This window comes from Gambusia affinis, linkage group LG22, assembly GCF_019740435.1.
Source record: "Gambusia affinis linkage group LG22, SWU_Gaff_1.0, whole genome shotgun sequence".
In the NCBI taxonomy this organism is placed as follows: Eukaryota; Metazoa; Chordata; class Actinopteri; order Cyprinodontiformes; family Poeciliidae; genus Gambusia; species Gambusia affinis.
In genome coordinates, this window is record NC_057889.1 from 7,786,481 (window position 1) to 7,804,777 (window position 18,297).

General features: G+C 37.5%; 2 protein-coding genes across 4 annotated transcripts in view; both read right to left on the reverse strand.

Annotated features, from left to right (window-relative positions):
* The window catches only part of ezrb (ezrin b), a 33,765-nt gene extending 28,333 nt beyond the window's left edge, over positions 1-5,432 (reverse strand). The window contains exons 1-2 of one of the 2 annotated variants that reach the window (XM_044107270.1): positions 5,312-5,432; positions 3,200-3,331 (exon numbers count right to left, since the gene is read on the reverse strand). In XM_044107270.1, the coding sequence (XP_043963205.1) occupies positions 3,200-3,211 (12 nt within the window). In that variant the 5' untranslated portion in view covers positions 3,212-3,331; positions 5,312-5,432. Of the gene's footprint in view, positions 1-3,199; positions 3,419-5,311 lie in introns of those variants that run through there. The other variant, XM_044107269.1, reaches the window with a different exon arrangement.
* A 2,489-nt stretch (positions 5,433-7,921) lies between these two features.
* Positions 7,922-11,516, reverse strand: rsph3 (radial spoke head 3). 2 transcript variants are annotated; one of them, XM_044107272.1, is made up of 8 exons: positions 11,300-11,516; positions 10,142-10,223; positions 9,866-10,007; positions 9,642-9,787; positions 9,330-9,533; positions 8,810-8,972; positions 8,594-8,680; positions 7,922-8,055 (listed from the first exon to the last, which is right to left on the reverse strand). In XM_044107272.1, exons 1-8 carry the CDS (start codon positions 11,362-11,364, stop codon positions 7,979-7,981), a joined length of 966 nt encoding a protein of 321 aa, XP_043963207.1. In that variant the 5' UTR covers positions 11,365-11,516; the 3' UTR covers positions 7,922-7,978. The 2 variants fall into 2 exon arrangements, with proteins under 2 accessions (XP_043963207.1, XP_043963206.1); XM_044107271.1 differs by having other exon boundaries at positions 9,866-10,010; positions 11,300-11,515.
* Positions 11,517-18,297: the final 6,781 nt, after the last annotated feature.

Genomic DNA, 18,297 nt, shown 5'->3' on the forward strand with positions numbered 1-18,297 from the left:
TAGCCAAAAAACGAATTTTCCAAGCATTTTCATGTTTGCTTGTAAAGAAGGGACCTGCCTTCAGCTGTAACAAAAGTTTTAATATTGATTCAAAGAACTTCCACTTGTGACTTTTTTTAAAGTGAAATCAAAAGACTGCTGAACTGTCATATCCAGTTTTTGTTTTACTTATTAAACAAAATATAGATTTTCAAACTGAGGTAAATGTTAGGGCACATTAAGAATCCCTGATATTTTTCAGCTGTTTGCTTTGAAACTTTGTGCATGAGGCAGATTCCTTTCCCGCAGGTTAGGCAACAGGCACCAGTCAAGTTAAAGAAATGAAGTGGTCATCACATCTGTGGTTACAAAAAATAGGCTGAGCTGCATTCCTGTGTCGAGTCTGTTCAATATTTAACCCTCTGTATAGCTTACATGCTTAACAAGTATCCAGAACAATGGGAACCGCCATTTTGATTGAGATCAACCCATTTACAAGATATATGGATATACAGCCTTAGGAGTATTTAAATACAGTCCTCTTATTTTCTGAAGCATGGATCACACCTACAGAGAGTTCCACATGAGATCAAGTAATAAAATGGCTGAAAATTGGTAAATTCCAGTAATAGAACTGGTCATAACTATGGAAACACCCATCATCAATGATCTCCTGCGATAGAGGGCACTCCTTGTTTGGTTTGTGTCCTCAAGGAGACGGGATTCTGGGAGAGCCAAAGAGCACTATCGTTTACTTCTCACAATGTGTCACTGAAATAAGTGACACATGAGTCAGACCCATTGATATAGGAGCGTTACACACACACACGCACGCACTCACAGGTCCTTAAATATGGTTGAAGCTCCAAAAAAAACAAAAAAAACTCTCCCTTCCAACCACTTTATCCTGTTTGATTTTTATCCAAAGTTTACGACTTGTATAAATCACAGCCACTTTATGTGTTTCTATGCAAGTAAGGCTGAAATTCAAGGTAACTTTATTCTCTTATCCTTTGATCTTGGCGGAGAAAAGTAGCTCAGGTGACACATATTTTACTGTCATCACTCCTAGTTACATTTTCTTTCCTGTAGCTAAATGTCAGAAAATATTTTCAAAGTGGTTATGGTTGGGCGTGACCTTTGATTTTGATGATTTCTGTGAGGCTTTGCTGCTATGCTATTAAAGAAAATGACAAATGACCATTTGAGGATTCAAACCCACAAGGGCATTTCACATAACTCATCCTATGTGGAATATAAACGTCTCAGATAATAAAATGTCATTAGATTCCATGAAGTTTAAAATTACATCTTAAATGTTCTAATAGAGTTCTGTATTTCTGTACAAAAGGACAAATGAAGCCAGTTTCAGAGATTTTGGAGATCAATTCCCTTCATATTAAGTCTCCTACAAGTCCACTCTATAAAACTCTGGGTGGATTTATAATAGTTTAAGGCTTAGTAGTAGACTGTTCGCCCAAGATCTTAATCTTCCTTTTGGCTGTTTGCTGTCTGATCTCTTTGAAAAGGGGCCCCTGGTGATACAGAAACTTCAATTTAAACTTTTCAAATGTAAAATGTTTTAAATATGCAAGGAAATTGACTGATGACCAGCTAAGACCAATGGCAGGATTACGGAAAACTCAAAAATCCAATTATTCTTCCCATCAGTGCACATATTTAGCACCAACAGATAACTGCAACAACTGTCTTCAGTACAGAAGTTGTTATTGAAGGAAGAAAACTCAAAGTTAGCAATTTTCATTAGAAATTAAGATGGGGAAAGAAAAAAAATAGAGATCTAGATAGAGATTTAGCAGAAAACCTGAACGCATTACAGCAACTTTGCTACACTTTGAAAATGTTGACTGTCTTTTGGAAATCTCAAGAGTTTTGCTAAGGGTCTTAATTATCTAGGAAATACAGTTAAATTTCTTTACAGTCAGATACAGTTAGTAATCCTGAGCTTTTTTCCTCTCTTCATATTTTTGATTAAATGCTGGCTCGACTCACACTTCTCAAGCCTGTTAATCTAATTTCACACTTTTCACAGATGTGAAAACAGTTTCTTACTGAAATCTCACCAGAAGCGGAAGTGAGACTCGGGAGTTGCGAGATGAATTTCTAAAGTATAAACCTGCCTGGAAATGACAAATGGACAGACTTCGTGTCCATTTGTCAATTCTCCTGTTGCAAAGATTGGGTGAATCATAGGGGAGGGACACACCGTCAGCATCTTCTTCTGAGCTCTTCACGTTGCCATGGAAAATCAACTGTACAGTCTGATATTATGGTCCAAAAAAGCTGCTTTGTGGCAGCAGCTTGTTGATGCTTCCACATGGCAATGATGTAATTTCCACAGAAACGCTCATGACAACCCAGAGACCTTTTTAAACAAACTAGCAACACATGTTATGAGTCCAATAGTTGCTTTGGTCATTGTCATCACAAGACAGGTTTGTACACTAAAACAAACTAGATAATACTGATATTTTTTTTAAATCCTTCCAGTTTATTCCTCTTTTGCATAAATTAGTTATTGAACTCCACTTTACAACATTAAGTTCAAGCAGAGTTATTTCACTGGAGGTTAAAACTAGATATATGCTTTAGTCCTGTTCATAACAGACAATCTCCATCACTTTTTCCAGCCTACAATAAGATACACATGTGTGCCTCACCATAAACTTCCAAGTAGTGAGCTGAAAGAGGGGTGTGTATGACTGTACACCAAAAGACTGGGGTGGGGCAAAGTGAGTCAGGAGAATGTGAAGAGAAAAAACCAGTTTGAATATATAGTTCAGCTTCTTCTTCTTCTTCAACTGGCGGACAACTCCCAAAATCCAGACAGCTGAACTTTCAATACACTTTTTTGTTTGAAATACAAGAAATAGGATTCAACTGATAATAATCTGACAATTTATTAACCTACACTTTAGCCACATCTCATATATATATTTTCTTCTTCATCTTTTTTGTTTCAAACTTCATTTTATACTATTATGCGACATCCATTTAGTGAAGTAAGATTTTTGATCATCTTTAATTAAACTCCCACACTATGTCTGTAATGACTTCTGCTATTTAAATATTTTTAGTGCAATATTTTAGTAGAATTAAAGTATTTATGATTAGTGTAAGCACTACCACAGGTTTCCAACAACAGAAGTGATTCAAAAGGGATCGAGTCAAAATATCAATAAAGTAAAGGGTCACCTACCGCTCTGGGCATTTTGCCGTCCTTTTTCCCCGAGCTGCTAAGAAGAGAACTGCTAAATACGAGAACCAGAAATAAATAATAAATAAAATAAAGACGTGTTCTCCGTGTGGCTCCGGATCTCAGATCGTTCTCCTGAGAGAGAGAAAAGAAGAGAAACGAGTTTCAACCACTTGTGCGTTACTTAAACTCAGCTGCTCAGATCGACACTCCTGCAGGAGACAATCATGAAGATGAATCATCAAAGTCCGCAAACGTAGCACGCGCCCACCGGAATACTTCAAAATAAAAGTCGAACAACCAAGATATGATATATATATATATATAGAACATCCAATTTCTTCCAGTTTTTTTATTGCAATTCAAGTTGTTCATGTCCAATAAATAGCTTTAAATAATTAAAGTTATCACAAATTGTAAATAATATCTATTTCAAAATTATAGAAAAACATAAATTGGATTAACAGTTTAAAGCTTTCCTGCTGCAATAGAGGTTTACCAAGCATTGAAATCTGGTGCTACCAATAAAAGCAGCGTTGTAACACACTCCTTTTTATTGGTGCTCATGAGCATATTGAACAGTCTTGTACACCAAAAAGTGTCAAGGTCATTAACAATGAAAGAGAGAAATGTAGGCCTTTCTTACAGAGAAATTATAAAGAAAGTCAAAGTGTCAGCCAACTTCATCATCAAGAGGCTCTCAGAAACTGGGGCAAACTCTGACGGGATGCGATCTGGCTGACCCAAAGTCACAAATGAGTCCAGATGACAAGATTCTGAGAGTAAACAGCCTGCTTGATATGCGGCTCACAGGACAACAGCTGGCCGATGTAAGCAAAACTCAGTTTCAACTGTGAAGGAAAGACAGACAGAGCTGCAGATTTGGGAAGACAAGTCCACAGTTGGAATACTGACTGGAAGAAGACATTGTGGACTGATGAGTCAAAATGTAAAATCTTCAGTTCATCATGCTAGATCTTTGTATGGTGTCAAGTAGGCAAAAAGGTGATTCCATATGTATGGAGGAGGAAGTGTGACTATCTGGGTCTGTTTTGCCGGATCCATAGTGAAAGGAACCAAAATGGGTCAAATGGAACCATTTTGGTTCCATTTGAACTAAAAATGGTGACCACAGCACAATGCATACTTTCTGGCATGCATCTAGATAGTCAGGGGTTCATACCTAAGCAAGATAATGACCCACAACATAAGGCCAATTACTTATTTGTATATGCTTTAATTTCAGTGTGTAAAGAGGCATTAAACTGCATATTTTAATAGCAAACTTGAAAAAATTGGGGATGTTCTAAAACTAAACTCCTTTGACATTTATTTTATTTTATTTATTATATTCTGTTAAAAATTTGCATCACAAATATATAAGGATCATTTTCAACAAAAAGTTTCAGGATTTTATTTTAAAATTTCAAACCGGATGTCCTGCAGCTTTGCGTTAACTTGACAAAATTGAGTCACAACGGCACATGGACGTTAAATTTTCTATGCAATACGCCTCACCCACTTTCTATAATAAATGTTTATTCTCTCCACCCTACTCTATTTTGACCTACAGCGATGACGCCAACAGGCGCACACCTCAATTTATTTTCTTATCCAACTATTTGTTTGTGTCGCCTAACAAAGTCGATCGCAAACACGCAAAACTGCGTCTTATAGTAAAAAAAACATTAACTGCTCTTGAGCGGTGTTACCTGTTTACAGAGTGTTCAAATGTAACAAAGTGAAGATTAATGGATCTGGAAATGTTTCTGAGTTTTTGTTTGGTAATGTGCACACCCACATACATCGAGAGGGAAACTAAGCTCAGAACTGTTTCATTCTTCTGTTTTTTAACACATATTTTTACCGATAAAATGGAGCACAAAACTGCAAACATTTCATCATCTTCCATTTGGGTGCTAATACTGAAATTTGGCTTTGAGTGGAAGCTCACATCCTAATCCCATAGACACCTGTTGGGAGATTTTCCTCCTTTGTGCGGCGCAGCAGGGAAGTGCGCGGCAGGATTAAAAAAAAGTCCGGAAAAACCAAGTATTTGCGGATTTTTAAAGGTGCACTCCTAACTCAAACCAACAGCTGCTGTGGAAGTCTTACCGGAGCTTGGTGTTGGGTTTTGGGAGATGAGTTTGTGTTTGTCCGGAGCGGGCAGCCGCAGATTTTCCTCCAAACTCAGTGAGTGCAGACAGACGCAATATGGCGCTCCTCCATCCCAGACAGAGTGAGTGGCTGCAGGCGCCGGGAGGATGCGGGACTCCACAGGTTCACATTTTCACCTGGGCTTAAAACCTTTGCTACTGTCTACAGGTGCTTCTCAACAAACTGGAATATCAAAGAAATATTGATTTATTCATGTAATTTCATAAATAAGTGAAACTCATGTACAGATTTATTACACACAAATTGATATGTTTAAAGCGTTAACTTCTTATAACATTCTGATTGTACCTTACTGCTAATGGAAAGTCAATCGATGGAGTTATGTCACATGGAAAGACCCCAAAAGTAAACAACCTGAAGGCTGCTGTAGCACATCAATGCAATAACTCATACCAAAGGTGCTCTAACTAGATATTTAATTGTATTTTCATGGGCTGACATTTCAGTTGTGAAAATATTTTTATTATTTTAGTTGAAAATATTATGGCTGCTTGTGCATTTTCTTCCTTCCACTCAATTTTAAATTAATACGGTTGTGTGCATATGTGAAAAGCCAGCTGTTTCAGCATACATAACATTTCTGTTATGATATTCCAATGACCTGAGTGACTGATCTTTGAAGCCAAAATTATCTAAATTAACAGGTAAAAATGATTGATATATAAACTTCTGGATGCACCGATTATAGTTATGAGATTTACGTTTTAAAATAAACTACTAATGAATGTACTTTTTAAAATGTATTAAGATATTTGTGCATAATTTCAGGACCCTCATTCAGTAAAAAACTGTGTTCAAAGCTTAATTTATAAACAGCTGATTTAAAGTGTGATTCATTTTTGATTTTTTTTACAGATTTAATTCTATATTTTATTTATGATTCAGTAACAATCTGACTAAAAAGGGAACATTTGCCTTTAAATGAGCTGCGTAAATCCAGTGAGAGAGATCAGTCGTGTGTGCAGCAGGAACCGTTAATACGACCAGACTGAAGGAAAACATTTGAAGCGCATCCATCAGCTGATCAGAGACTGTGAAGGAGAGGTTACCTGCCGCTGGTTACATAACAGCAGAAACTTTCACAGACAGGAAGTGATCCACCGCACCCAGCGGGCGGAACTTATCCAAGGAGCCGCAGGGAGCAGAGGTGGGAGGCGTCAAAGGTGAGCCGACCAATGGCGCCGCGGGGATTAAAATAGAGCCGTATATATCCGAGATTTCACCTACTTCTCTACATCACACGAAACCACAAAGGGATGCGGTAGTCCTGCTCACCGCCACTCCTTTCACCGTGTGAAACGCAGCTATACCTCATCGGCGACATTGTGTTACATTTATCTCCAGGATCTTAAGAACTAAAAATAAAACTTGTCCCAAACGTAATTTGGCGCAACATCAAGCTTGATGCGCTAATATGAAAGGATATTCAAAGGTTAAAGGAAATTCCCAGATGAATGATTAAAAGAAGAAAGGATGTGGAGACTTGTTCTTCGTATTCTTTTACTGTAAGAGCTTTGTTAAGCTGAACAGTTTGTTTGACAAAAATGCAAAACATTCTTTCATTTGCCTGTAGGCGCATCTGAATTAACTGAACAGATGCTGATTCAAATTAATTAATTCAAAGGAAGGCACTTTGAATGATCCTTTGACTGTTTGCAGCTCATTGACTGCCACCAGTTGAGTTTCTCAGCTCATAAAACCTGAGAGAATATGTCATGTTTGTTTGCTTTGCTTTGGCTGACAGAGAGGCAAGTCTGGACATCAGTGAGAAGCTGTTCATGGTTCCTCTGGCCATTAATGCAGAGCTCAAAACTTCACATTTGTAGTTATGTATATAGTTTATTTATGAGTAGATAAACACTGCCTAAACAAGGAATAGTTTTAAAAAAAATATAAATGATTTTCATAGATTTCTGTTTCTACTAGGGCTTGACCTAAACACACAGATTTGACCTTTCACACCCTTTTAACATGCTGTCATCACTCTGAAAGTATTCGTAGCAGACCATTTTATCTTATTTTAGCCAAACACACTTATCCTCAAGCAATGTCAGCCATGACTCTTTAAACCAATCCTTAAATAAATACTGTGTAGAAATACTGAATGGGTGGCAGTTTCAGCCAGAGTATTTTTATCTCTGTTTACATTTTAAACAATGTTATCAAATGATGATGTATAGCTGTACCACATAAAGAAATTGAACACCTGAGAGAAACAGTCATCGCTTTCAAATATTGAGGAAAGAATTTTGACCTGGCACCTGTTGCTAAAATATTTTCATAAAAGTGACCATTAACAGAAAGCAGACTCAGCCTTCTGATTGGATAGTTGGATAAATTTATGTAAAGCGCTATAGGTTTATTAATATACACGTAAGTCATTTTCTTAATATCCTGGATCAAAAAAACCAACTAAATATATTCCTTAATATGAAAGCTAAAGTAGTTTGTTAAATACAAGCCAAAGGGTGTCCTTCAGATCACAAAACAGTGTAAAGCACATTTATTTTTTCAATTGACAACAAACTGAATCGTGAAAGATAAAAATACTTTTTTATGACTTTTATTTGTGATGGAACATTTGGTGATCACCTAATCTTTTCATTAGTCACAGCACATCTGACCCGACTTGAGATGCGTAAAATCCTGCAGTCTTTTCTGGCTGACTTCATAGATGATGTCTGAAACAGACACACAAGATGAACATCTTTAAAACGCATTTTGCTCAGTAATGCTCTTGCTACTCTTCCAGGAGCTGTGTAATGTTTAGTAACTACCAGTAGATGGCACTAGATGAGAGCGTTATAACTTTATGCAACTTTTTAAATATTTTGGTGACACATAGATGGGACTAGTAAAATGATTTTTGTGCATTAATTCTAAGGAGGCACGTAACTGTGGCTGTTTTTGAATAATTACATTTCTTTGCAAAATTATTCATACTCCCTTGAACACCAGAGCAGGGCAAGTTACTTGATCGCAAAATAAAAGAAAAGAAAAACACAAGAACACATGGACGTTTTCAAATCTTGCCCAAGATGTTCCTGAAAACCTCTGAAGACTTCACAAAACCTGACAACGAATGCTAAATAATAGAGTGGACTGAATATTTCAAGAGCAAACCATTTACCATGCTTCTTTTTTAGAATAACACATCTGAAGCAATTGATGAAGCTGTGATAAATTAAAAAGTTGAAAACAATAAGAGGAATATCTTACTGTCCAGCACTTCTCTTGCTGCATATCTCTTGTCTAATTGGTTGTTGACCTCACCAATGAGCCATGGGATGAAATTCACTGAAATATCTGCAAAAATAACACCAGAAATATATACTTAAAATAAAAAAAAACATGCAACGGAAAAGCCTCCACGCAGGCACTCATAGAGCAACAACGCCCTCTTTTGGTAGAACAATGAAAGCTGAAGAGGCTCGCCTTTCTCCACAGGGTCATAGAAGTAGCCGTGGTTTCTGAGAGCGGTGAACACTGCAGGGAGGAGTCCAGCCAAGTACTGCTGGCTGAACACCCGGGCAGCGATCTTCTCTGCAGTTTCCTGCTCCTTCTTTAGCACTTCCCTCTGTTGGGCAACTCTGCGCTCCTGGAATCAAAAGAAAAATGTTTTTTTATATTTCTTCTAGGTATGATAGTACCAATTCAGGTATAAAATACACACACACACACACACACATATATATATATAAAGAGATTTCTAAGAAAGGCGTCAATCAGATTAGATTTGATGAGTCTCCTTGACAACAGCAAGCCCATCAAACCAAAACCACATCTCACACCATAAAACATAAAAATAGCTCTTATAAAGTTGCAACTACTGATTGCGTAAGAAGTATAAACTATTGCCCATGCTACTTTATGAAAATAAATAAAGCATCAAATGAAATCAAAATGAAGGTAAGAGTGTTGAATGCTTAATAATAGCAGCTGCTTGTTCTCGTACTTTCTCCTCTCGGTAGCGTCTCTCCTGCTCCTCCAGACGCTGCACCTCTGCCAGCTCGTTGTTTCGGAGCTCTTGGAAGACCCTCTGCTGGGTCCGCAGGCAGGCCAGCTCCTCCTCCTCCATCACTTCCAGTAGGGACTGTTCAATCGTCTTTCCAACCAGAACCTCTAACACAGGCTGCACCTCCAGGTCAAAGTCAAACAGCTGCAGAGGGTACATATATTTAGATGATGCACTGTTTATCCTGTAGTCACTGTCTGTCTGTCAATATGTACACATTATCTTTATTGGATTTCCGCTGAAAATACTCACATCCCCCTCCTCTATCTGCGTTTCAACATCTACCCCAGATTTGGCAGGAACGAAGAGTGGAGTCGATGGTTTATCCAGGAAATCATCAGTCTGACAATCAATCTCATTAACTTGAATGATATTGCTCAGCTCCTCAAGGAAAGAGTCTGGAAATAACAGAGACAGTAGTTTGTTTGCAGGGTTCAAAAGCACATGGGAAAACGATTTTAGCCAAAGTGTTTCACCTGTTTGCACTTCAACATGTTGTCTGCCCTGTATAGCTTCAGGAGTCTTGGTTTTTAACTGATCCTTGGCTTGTTTTCGAGCAAGAGCTCTCCTTCTGTACGCCTGCTGTCTTTGCTGCATACCAGGGTCTGATTGATTATTCTGCTGAAATTGGGGTATACAAGATCGTCCAAATTCAAAAATACTTTATTTATTCCAAAAGGAGATTAAATTAAAAAATAATAATAATGACAAAAATGTAGAAAAAGAGGGTAACATAGATGTTTCATCCATACTTTTGAAATGACCTGCTGGCCATTGATATTTCCTCTGACGACCCGGCGATCATACATAATGTTTCCATACTGCAGGTGGTTCCTATTTTGGCAACAAAAGAGGTGCAATAAAATCTTCACCAGTTTACCTTTGTCACCCTGGTCGTTCAGAGAGAAAAACCGATTCACGTAGCAGTTTTTGAAATGCTTTTTCCAGACATTTTGTTCATTGACTGTGAAAAACATTACTAAAATGCAGTGAATCCCAATTTCATTTTTTGTACCTTTGCTTTTTGTCACATTTAGATGTTATTTTTCTTTGAGGAGTTCGAAGAAAAACTCAGCTTTATAAAAGGATAAAGCTGAGTTTGTTCTTAGCACAGTTTGTTCACAGCCAAGTGTGATTAAGACCTGACCTATATAATAAAGAAGTGTCATTAAACAGGGGGCCCTGAATATTATTCTCGAGCATAAAACCCAGATGAAGAATGTCTGGTCATCAGCTTACCTGGCTTATGTAGCAGGAGCATGATTTAAATTACACAGCAAGTTTACGTCTGAATAGCTCGTAAAACAAAATAAATGCTTTACATTAAAGCATTTTCATTTAGAAATGGGAATTTCATTACCAGACAGTGAAATTACAGTTAAAATATGTAGGTTAAAGAGGTAATTTCTTATTTAAATGTCAAGTTATACCATAGAAAAAGAAAAAGAAATCAAAATGGGACTAATATTTATACTGACTTGTCTGATTAATGTAAAATCAGTGGGTTTCATACATTTTAGTTGTTGTCCTACAGTGAAAGTGAAGGTCTTTTTTACTTAAAAATCCTTTACTTAAAACATAAAAACATTAAACAATGGCAGACATAGACAATAACTTGATAACATAAATGGATTTAACTTTATTTTTCTTAAGCTATTTTGACTCACTTTTAAATTACAGAAACATGCATGCTGTAGTCATATTCTTTTTGTATGTATTTTAAATCCTAAAATTAATTTCAAGACCCTGCATTTTATAGCCCACAGTGAGGAACCGACCCCAGGCTTGGGAACCACTATGCAAAATTACACTGCCAATCTGGACCTGAAAGCTCATATAACTACTATGTAATAACAGTAACAAACTTGCAGCTTTATCATTTTAGCTAAACAGTTTAAAAAGAAACGTACGGGTCGGGCAGATCTCTGTATTTGCGGATCTCCACAGGTTTGGGGTGACTTGAGTAGGTGAACATCCCGTTTGGTTCTCTGGTGCAGTAAGGATGGAAAGCAATGGATCGGAAGCCGCTCCAAACTTTATTTACCGAGATTCAGTTCAAATTCGCGCTGACACTTGGCGAGTAAAGTCGTCTGTTTGGAAGCTAACAAGTGCACAACGGTTGTAGCAACCGTATCCAGGAAAAAAACAAAGCGGACGTTACGTCACTTCCATTCAAGACCAACAATTTTACGAGTTGACTAATTATAACGCTTAACTAGCCCACCCTATTTTTATTTATTTTGCGTACCTTTTTGCCGATAAGTAGGAATATTATTTATGTGCCGATGAAGTTAATTCCATTGCGTCATGTTTTAAAAATGCCCAACTAAAAATGAAACATCAAACTTTTAAGGACGTAATAGTTTTCAATTGTCAGAAATAGGATTGGAAAATAAAATAAATTTAGATCGTTTCAGTTTGTACCCAATTATCAAAAGTTCAGAAAAAAACAAGTCTGATAGAGCGTCAACAGAAAAAGTATAACTAACAGAATTGTGCCTAAGAGGCATATAAAACACAGAAACAAATTATTTATGAACACTTATGGCTGGCTGTGATGTCACTATGCGAACTCAAATTAACATGTTTGCGTTACATTTTTCTTTCTATCATCAGTATTTGGAATTTCACAGCAGCTTATATGTTTCTTGCTATTCGGAGACTATTTTTGCCTTGTTGAAAAAAAATAAATGATCTCAACTTCTTGTGGTTCAGGTCTTCTGAGCCCGTCTAAAAGCTAATAAAGACACAGGTAGTGCAGGGAAAAAGAAAAAAAAAACAAAAAAAAACAGAAGTTCTGAGTATAACCTTTTGAAGCACCACATCCTGCATAAAAAGCCAACAGGTGAAAAGTCATCCTCCTAGTGTTGCACACCTACATTATCTTGATGGTTACATCCAGTGACGTGCGGTCAGGGGAGGCAGGTGAGGCAGTGCCTCACCAGCCATCATGGAAAGAAAGAAAATATATAATCATAAAGTAATTTAAATTGTTATATTCATCCGGTGGTTTGTACTAAAAAATATTTATTTTTCATGTAGCTTCACCAATTTCGATTTTTATTTGTTCAAAATCGCTGAATTTTCTTATTTTCCCATTCAAATGCTTGGAAGCGATGCCGGTGAGGCAGCAGCGAGCTCTGCCTCACCTTGGATTGCGCAACCCCTGGCTCTGCGCTGGCTGCTTAGCGGAGAGAGCATGTTGCTGTACGGCGTCAATAAAATGGTTTAAACAAATTTAATATGTGAACTTATTTCCAATAATTTAGCTTATGTATATAATGTACAGTGCTTTTTGTCACCAACTGTGTTTGTGTAACGTGTTTCGTGTAATGAGCGATTATAAACGGCAGAGAACAGGTTCGAGGTGAGGCAGGCAGTTCTCTTGCCTCATGGCAGGGGGCGCTCAAGATCCCAGACGTTCGTCTTGTTCACTCCTCAACTGCCGAGTAAGTGACAGCGAGCTAGGCTAAACGATTCGGGAAGCAAGTCAAGTGCAGCGATATATTACAATAATAATAATATAATAATAATTTTGCTTTTTAAGGAAATGTGTGTTTTGTGAGCTACAGTTTGTATGTGTAAGGATGCAGAAGTGAAACATAACCTGTAAACTGCTGTCAATCTATGCATCTATTTGCAAATCTGATTCTGATGACGTCAGTGCCTCACCAGCTATGAACCTCACCGCACGTCACTGGTTACATCGTGCTAAAACCGAATATCTACGTACAGAGGCCTTTGGGAACAGGCAGTATGTGCAACATCGACTGCTCAGCGTGCATGTGGGGTGCACAGCCAAAGCGTGACTGCACTCTTGAAAACAGATTTGTTTTCCTCCCTGCCAACAACAAGCTGCGGGCAGCATGAGGTGTTTAGTAAAAACCTGAAACACAGCTGAACACGGCGCCGAACCACAGGCAGCATTCTCAGCCCTAGGTACAGAAAAGACTGAAGGTGTCAGAGAAAAGTAGGACAGCAACTAACCTTAAAGGTCACAGCTTTGTGAGAGTGACGTCAGAGCTGGACCTATCCATTATTTAATCTATGTCTTGATTTTTCTCTACAGAACTGTCAAAAATATATTTTTTAATACTGCCATTACATAACGTAGCCCCCACCACAATATTTATTCACAATGTAGAGCTAAATATAGCTGCAGCAACATATGCTTCTTTGTATAACGAGCATCCACTCATTCGAGGGATTTGTGTCCTTTGAGGAGCTGGGCTTTGCATCCCTTAGTGCACAATGCATTGTTCATGCCTCAGTGGTTCCAAATCATTACGCTTTATTAAAATGAGCAAACGGCCAGCCTTTGCCACTGTATTAGCCTGTTCTCATTAGCCAGAGCCACAATATTATGTAACCAGCAGGGCAAGCTTCCACAAGTTCACCCATTGTTTTGAGGGGCGCTTTGAGTCTGAAGTTTTCCTCACACAACCTAAACGTTTAAACTCTCCGCTCACTCTTCAAACACAGGCAGGAAGTTTCTAGATTGACGTCAGTAAGAGAGTTATCACTGTGGCTTCAACATTTTAGAACAATGGGTCTTATCTTGGACAACGAAGAAGTGAAGTGTTACACATGGGTGCAAAACATATAATCTATGAAAAAAGTAGTTGCTTAAACTTTGCAAAAGGTGCATCAGCAGCTTTTGTAGAAGCTACTTATTAAATTATTACTCTGTTTTATAGTCACCAGTTGGAAATCAAAAACCTGCTGTGCATTTAAAATACATTTGTCCCCTTGCAGATTCTTTCTGTTTTGGCTTTCTGCTCACATTTAAATAATTTGAGAAATTTTAATAGAAATACAAACCATACAAACTGTAAAATTCTAATGTAATATTTTAAGCAAACAAACCTGCCTGTATGTGAAAAAGTAATTGCCTCAAGCATTTGTGATGACTGGCAATGAGTCTTTTGCATCAGTGTGAAGGAATTTCCATCCACCCTTCTGCGTAGAATTGTTTTATTTCAGTTGAATAATTTTAAAGCATAAATTGTTGAAGGACATGTCTTACCATCCAAACCTTGTTTTAGTCTAGACTTTGACTAGGTCACTCCAAAACCTTTAGGTTTTTTCTTCCTCAGCCATTTAGAGATGGACTTCCATCCACATCCACGACTATGTTTGACTTCATAATATTTTATAAACAGCATTTATGAAATACTGTTACATTTATGCCAGATTTAACTGTAAGCTACATTTCATCATGTGTAATTTTAATAATGAAATCAGAACAAGCATAACGGAAAACAGACGAGAAACAGGATGGGGTGGAGTAACAGGGTGGAGTAACAGGGTGGAGTAACAGGGTGGAGTTACTGGTCATGTTAATGCAGGAATCTGTGAGAAGACAAATTAAAGTGTTGAGCCTAAATACTGAGGGATGAGTAGAGGATGACAGTAGATGCAGGTGAGAGAAATCAGGTGATTTCAAATCAATCCAATGTTAACATCCAAAATGAAAAGTGTTTTGAAATTTAACAAGTTCAGAAGTGTGTGCATTGTACTGTTCAGAAATTAAGCTATTAGCAGTCAGGCATTAAGTCCTTAACTTCATTTAAAGCTACTGTAATTTCCATTCATTTTCTTTACAAGTCTTGACACTGTGATGCGACTAAATCAAGGTTTTCACCGATAGGCTTGAAAAAAAAATCTGTCACAGAAGAACACAACTTTAGTGGTTTTACTTCACAGGAGGAAGATGAAGAAATGACTTTTCGTGGTTGGCTACTGTATTTATTTATTTGTTTATTTATTATTTTGGAGCAGCTATATTCTAGGCAATGTTTGGAAAAAATATTTAATGTACATAATTTATTAAAAGTTATATCAGTGTAAATATCTCATAGTGCAACTTGAACAACGGTGGCTTATAAACAAGTGTTTTGTTTTATTTTTCAAACTTAGAGCACTCAATTGTCTGGAAATTATGGTAACTTTGTTTTTTGTGTTTGAATCTTCTACCTGTGCATTTTTATTTTTCTCCATATAAAACTTGCAGATCTTTACACTTTCTTTGAATCTTCATCACTGACGTCACCAAGAAGGAGCAAGAATACAACCTCTTCGCAAACAAGCCACTTTGGAAATGTTTTTGATAAGACATTCATCAAACAGAAATGATCATTCAATCAAGTAAAGGAGGCGCTGCATGGAGAAAATATAATTATTTCCAAGAGTAAAAAATGCAGAAGATGTGCTGCTTCTTATGATATGGTCTACTTGCTTCACAACATTTCTACTGCAACACAGTATAAGAAATCTGCCAAAGTCCTTGTGCCCTAATTATCTTCATCAACAGTGTATCCCCATTTATTTTGCAGAACCCACACTTCACATGAGTGTTGTCGCTACAATATTTACTGCAGGACATGTTCACACTGCTGATTATTGAGCATCTGATCACGCTGAGCACTCATGACACAGTGTGTATTTCTCCTGCCTTCATTATCGACAAGCGGTCACAGTAAGCTGAGCAGTGACAAAGCTCGCTGTCAAGAGCTGCTGGACATGGTCATTATGGCTGCCACTTCAAAGCACATGTTTAATAAACGTGTGCTCATTGAGTCACATTGAGAGGAGCAAAGGATAAAATATTAAAATGCAGAACAAAAATACGGGTCGATGTTCGATTGTCAGGTCGATTCAACTGTTTTTCATAAGCAAAAGATAAAAAGAAATAATCCAAATGTCCAAAAATATCATAAAACATCAACCTAAAAATACAAGAGATAAAGATATACTTGCTGTTAGTTTTATTAGGCACATCTGTTCAACTGCTTTTAAATCGGCCAATCACCTGGCTTCATAAATAATTACCTCAACGTGTGTTTAGGCATTTGGGGTCTTTCTTTGTGAAACTTGTTGTCGCCGTGCATGTGTGGGTTCTGCCTGACTTCCTTCCACAGCCCAAAAACATGACGGTTGGGTTAAGTCAACACTCAAAATTGCCCTTAGGTATGAGTACACTGAAAAAAACGACTGCATTTCCAACTTTAAAAAAAAAATGTGTTAATTGGTCACACAAGTAATCAAATTAAGTTTATCCAGGTTAATTTATTAAGTGTATTTAGCTGTCAATGTAAACAAACATAAAATAAATTTGTGTTCATTGTCATTCAATATCATGCTAAGTTGCCAGGGTAACTACTGCTAGCAATGCAAGCTGATGAGAATATATTTCTCTCCATGCTAATGTTTAGAAGTTCAGATAGTTACTTATATGCGGATCATCCATATTTAATCTGAAGAGATATTTATTCTGATGTTTCATGTGCAGCCAACATCACACATGAAGTACTTGGAAAAATACTGGCTTCCTCCACTTGGAATCCAGAAATCCCAGCTTCTGAGGACAAACTGAATCTCACATTCACAAAATAAGACACCACCCTAAAGAGGTCACACACTCTAATATTTAGGTTTGATTACAGCACACATACGCTGTGGCATTGTTTTGAAAAGATTCTGCAATGTCACAAAATTTATTTCTCTTGCATTGATGACGGCAGAGTCTGACTGCTGCACAAAGCCTTCTCCAGCATATTCCAAAGATTCTCAATGGAGTTAAGGTCTGGACTCTGTGGTGACTGAGCCATGTGTGGAAAATTATGTGTTGTGCTCCCCGAATTACTTGTTTATAATTTGAGCCTGAGGAATTCTGGCATCGTCATCTTGGTTATTTGCCTGTCATCAAGGTCATTGAGTGTGTTGATAGTGAGCTGATCTCATTCTTCAACACGTATTGTTGCTGAACAGAGACCTGACCAACTACAGCAACCGCAGATCAGCCCTCACTAGGCATGATGGGTAATCACTTCACGCACCTCTCTTCTTACCTTGGTGCCCTCATCACTCTGGAACTCTGGGTAAATCCGCACTCATCCGACCGCATGACCTTCTTCCATTGCTCCAGAGTCCAATCTTTATGCTTAAATTAAAGCCTTTTTTCCCTGTTATTTAAATAGTCACAAAGCACAATCATTCTGAATTTTCTTCCGGTCACATTTCCTCCTAAAAGACAATGAGTCCCCACAACCCTTCCAGTTTTTAATAATGCATTGGACACCTCTTAACCCAATTTTAGTCTCTGCAATCTCTACAGATGTTTTCTCATGTGAAATCTTTCATGAGTTTGTTTTGTCTGTCTGAATCTCTAGCATCATGTGAACCTTTACTGTCTGTGTTTAGAGTTTGGAAACAGTCCATTATCTAACCACAAGTTATTTGTGGCGAAGATCTGGCGCAAGATTCATCACAGATGCACGAATATGTTGACTTCAGATTTCTCATGTTTGCTTTTTAATAATTAGGTGTGCATGTTTAAATAGAGACATGACTCATATTGTGAGCTTTGTGAGGATTGTTTTAAACTTGTAATGACTTGTCAATGCTGCAACTCATGATGCTTTTTCCAGGGGCATTTATCATTTCTTAAAACAAGATCTCTAGTTTCAGTCTACATTGGTTTTCTCAAATTCAAAGTGTGATCAAACATGTTAAATGAAGGTCTAAGATAAAGATTTTGTGAATTTACTTGGCAATGTTTGACTTTTATGATGCGTAATATGTTGAAAGATCTTCCTCTTTCAATTATTATCGAACATTTTATGTACTAGTTTGTTATTCTAACACCCAGCTTAAACAGTTTGCAAAGGCCTGCTCTTTCTCAATAAGATGCAACGTTACAATGAATTAAGTCAACTTCTTAAGGAAGGAAGCTGTGTTAAATATTTTAGAAAGGAAGGAAGAAGCGGTGGCATCAGCCCATTGCACCGTCACAGAGAAGAGGAACAGCAATTCGCAGAAAAACCAAAACCATCCATGTGACGCTGTCTGGTTTCTATCAGTTTTAGCATGCAGCATCTGACAGAACATGCTGTTCTCTCAATAATGT

What these genes read in the sequence shown, in the direction of transcription:
- rsph3 (XM_044107271.1), bottom strand. Translation starts at nt 11,364, where the DNA reads ATGTTCACCTACTCAAGTCACCCCAAACCTGTGGAGATCCGCAAATAC. An exon ending in TACAGAGATCTGCCCGACCC is followed by an intron (nt 10,224 to 11,299) that starts GTACGTTTCTTT and finishes TTGCCAAAATAG; the next exon opens with GAACCACCTGCAGTATGGAA. An exon ending in GACGCTACCGAGAGGAGAAA is followed by an intron (nt 8,973 to 9,329) that starts GTACGAGAACAA and finishes TTTTGATTCCAG; the next exon opens with GAGCGCAGAGTTGCCCAACA.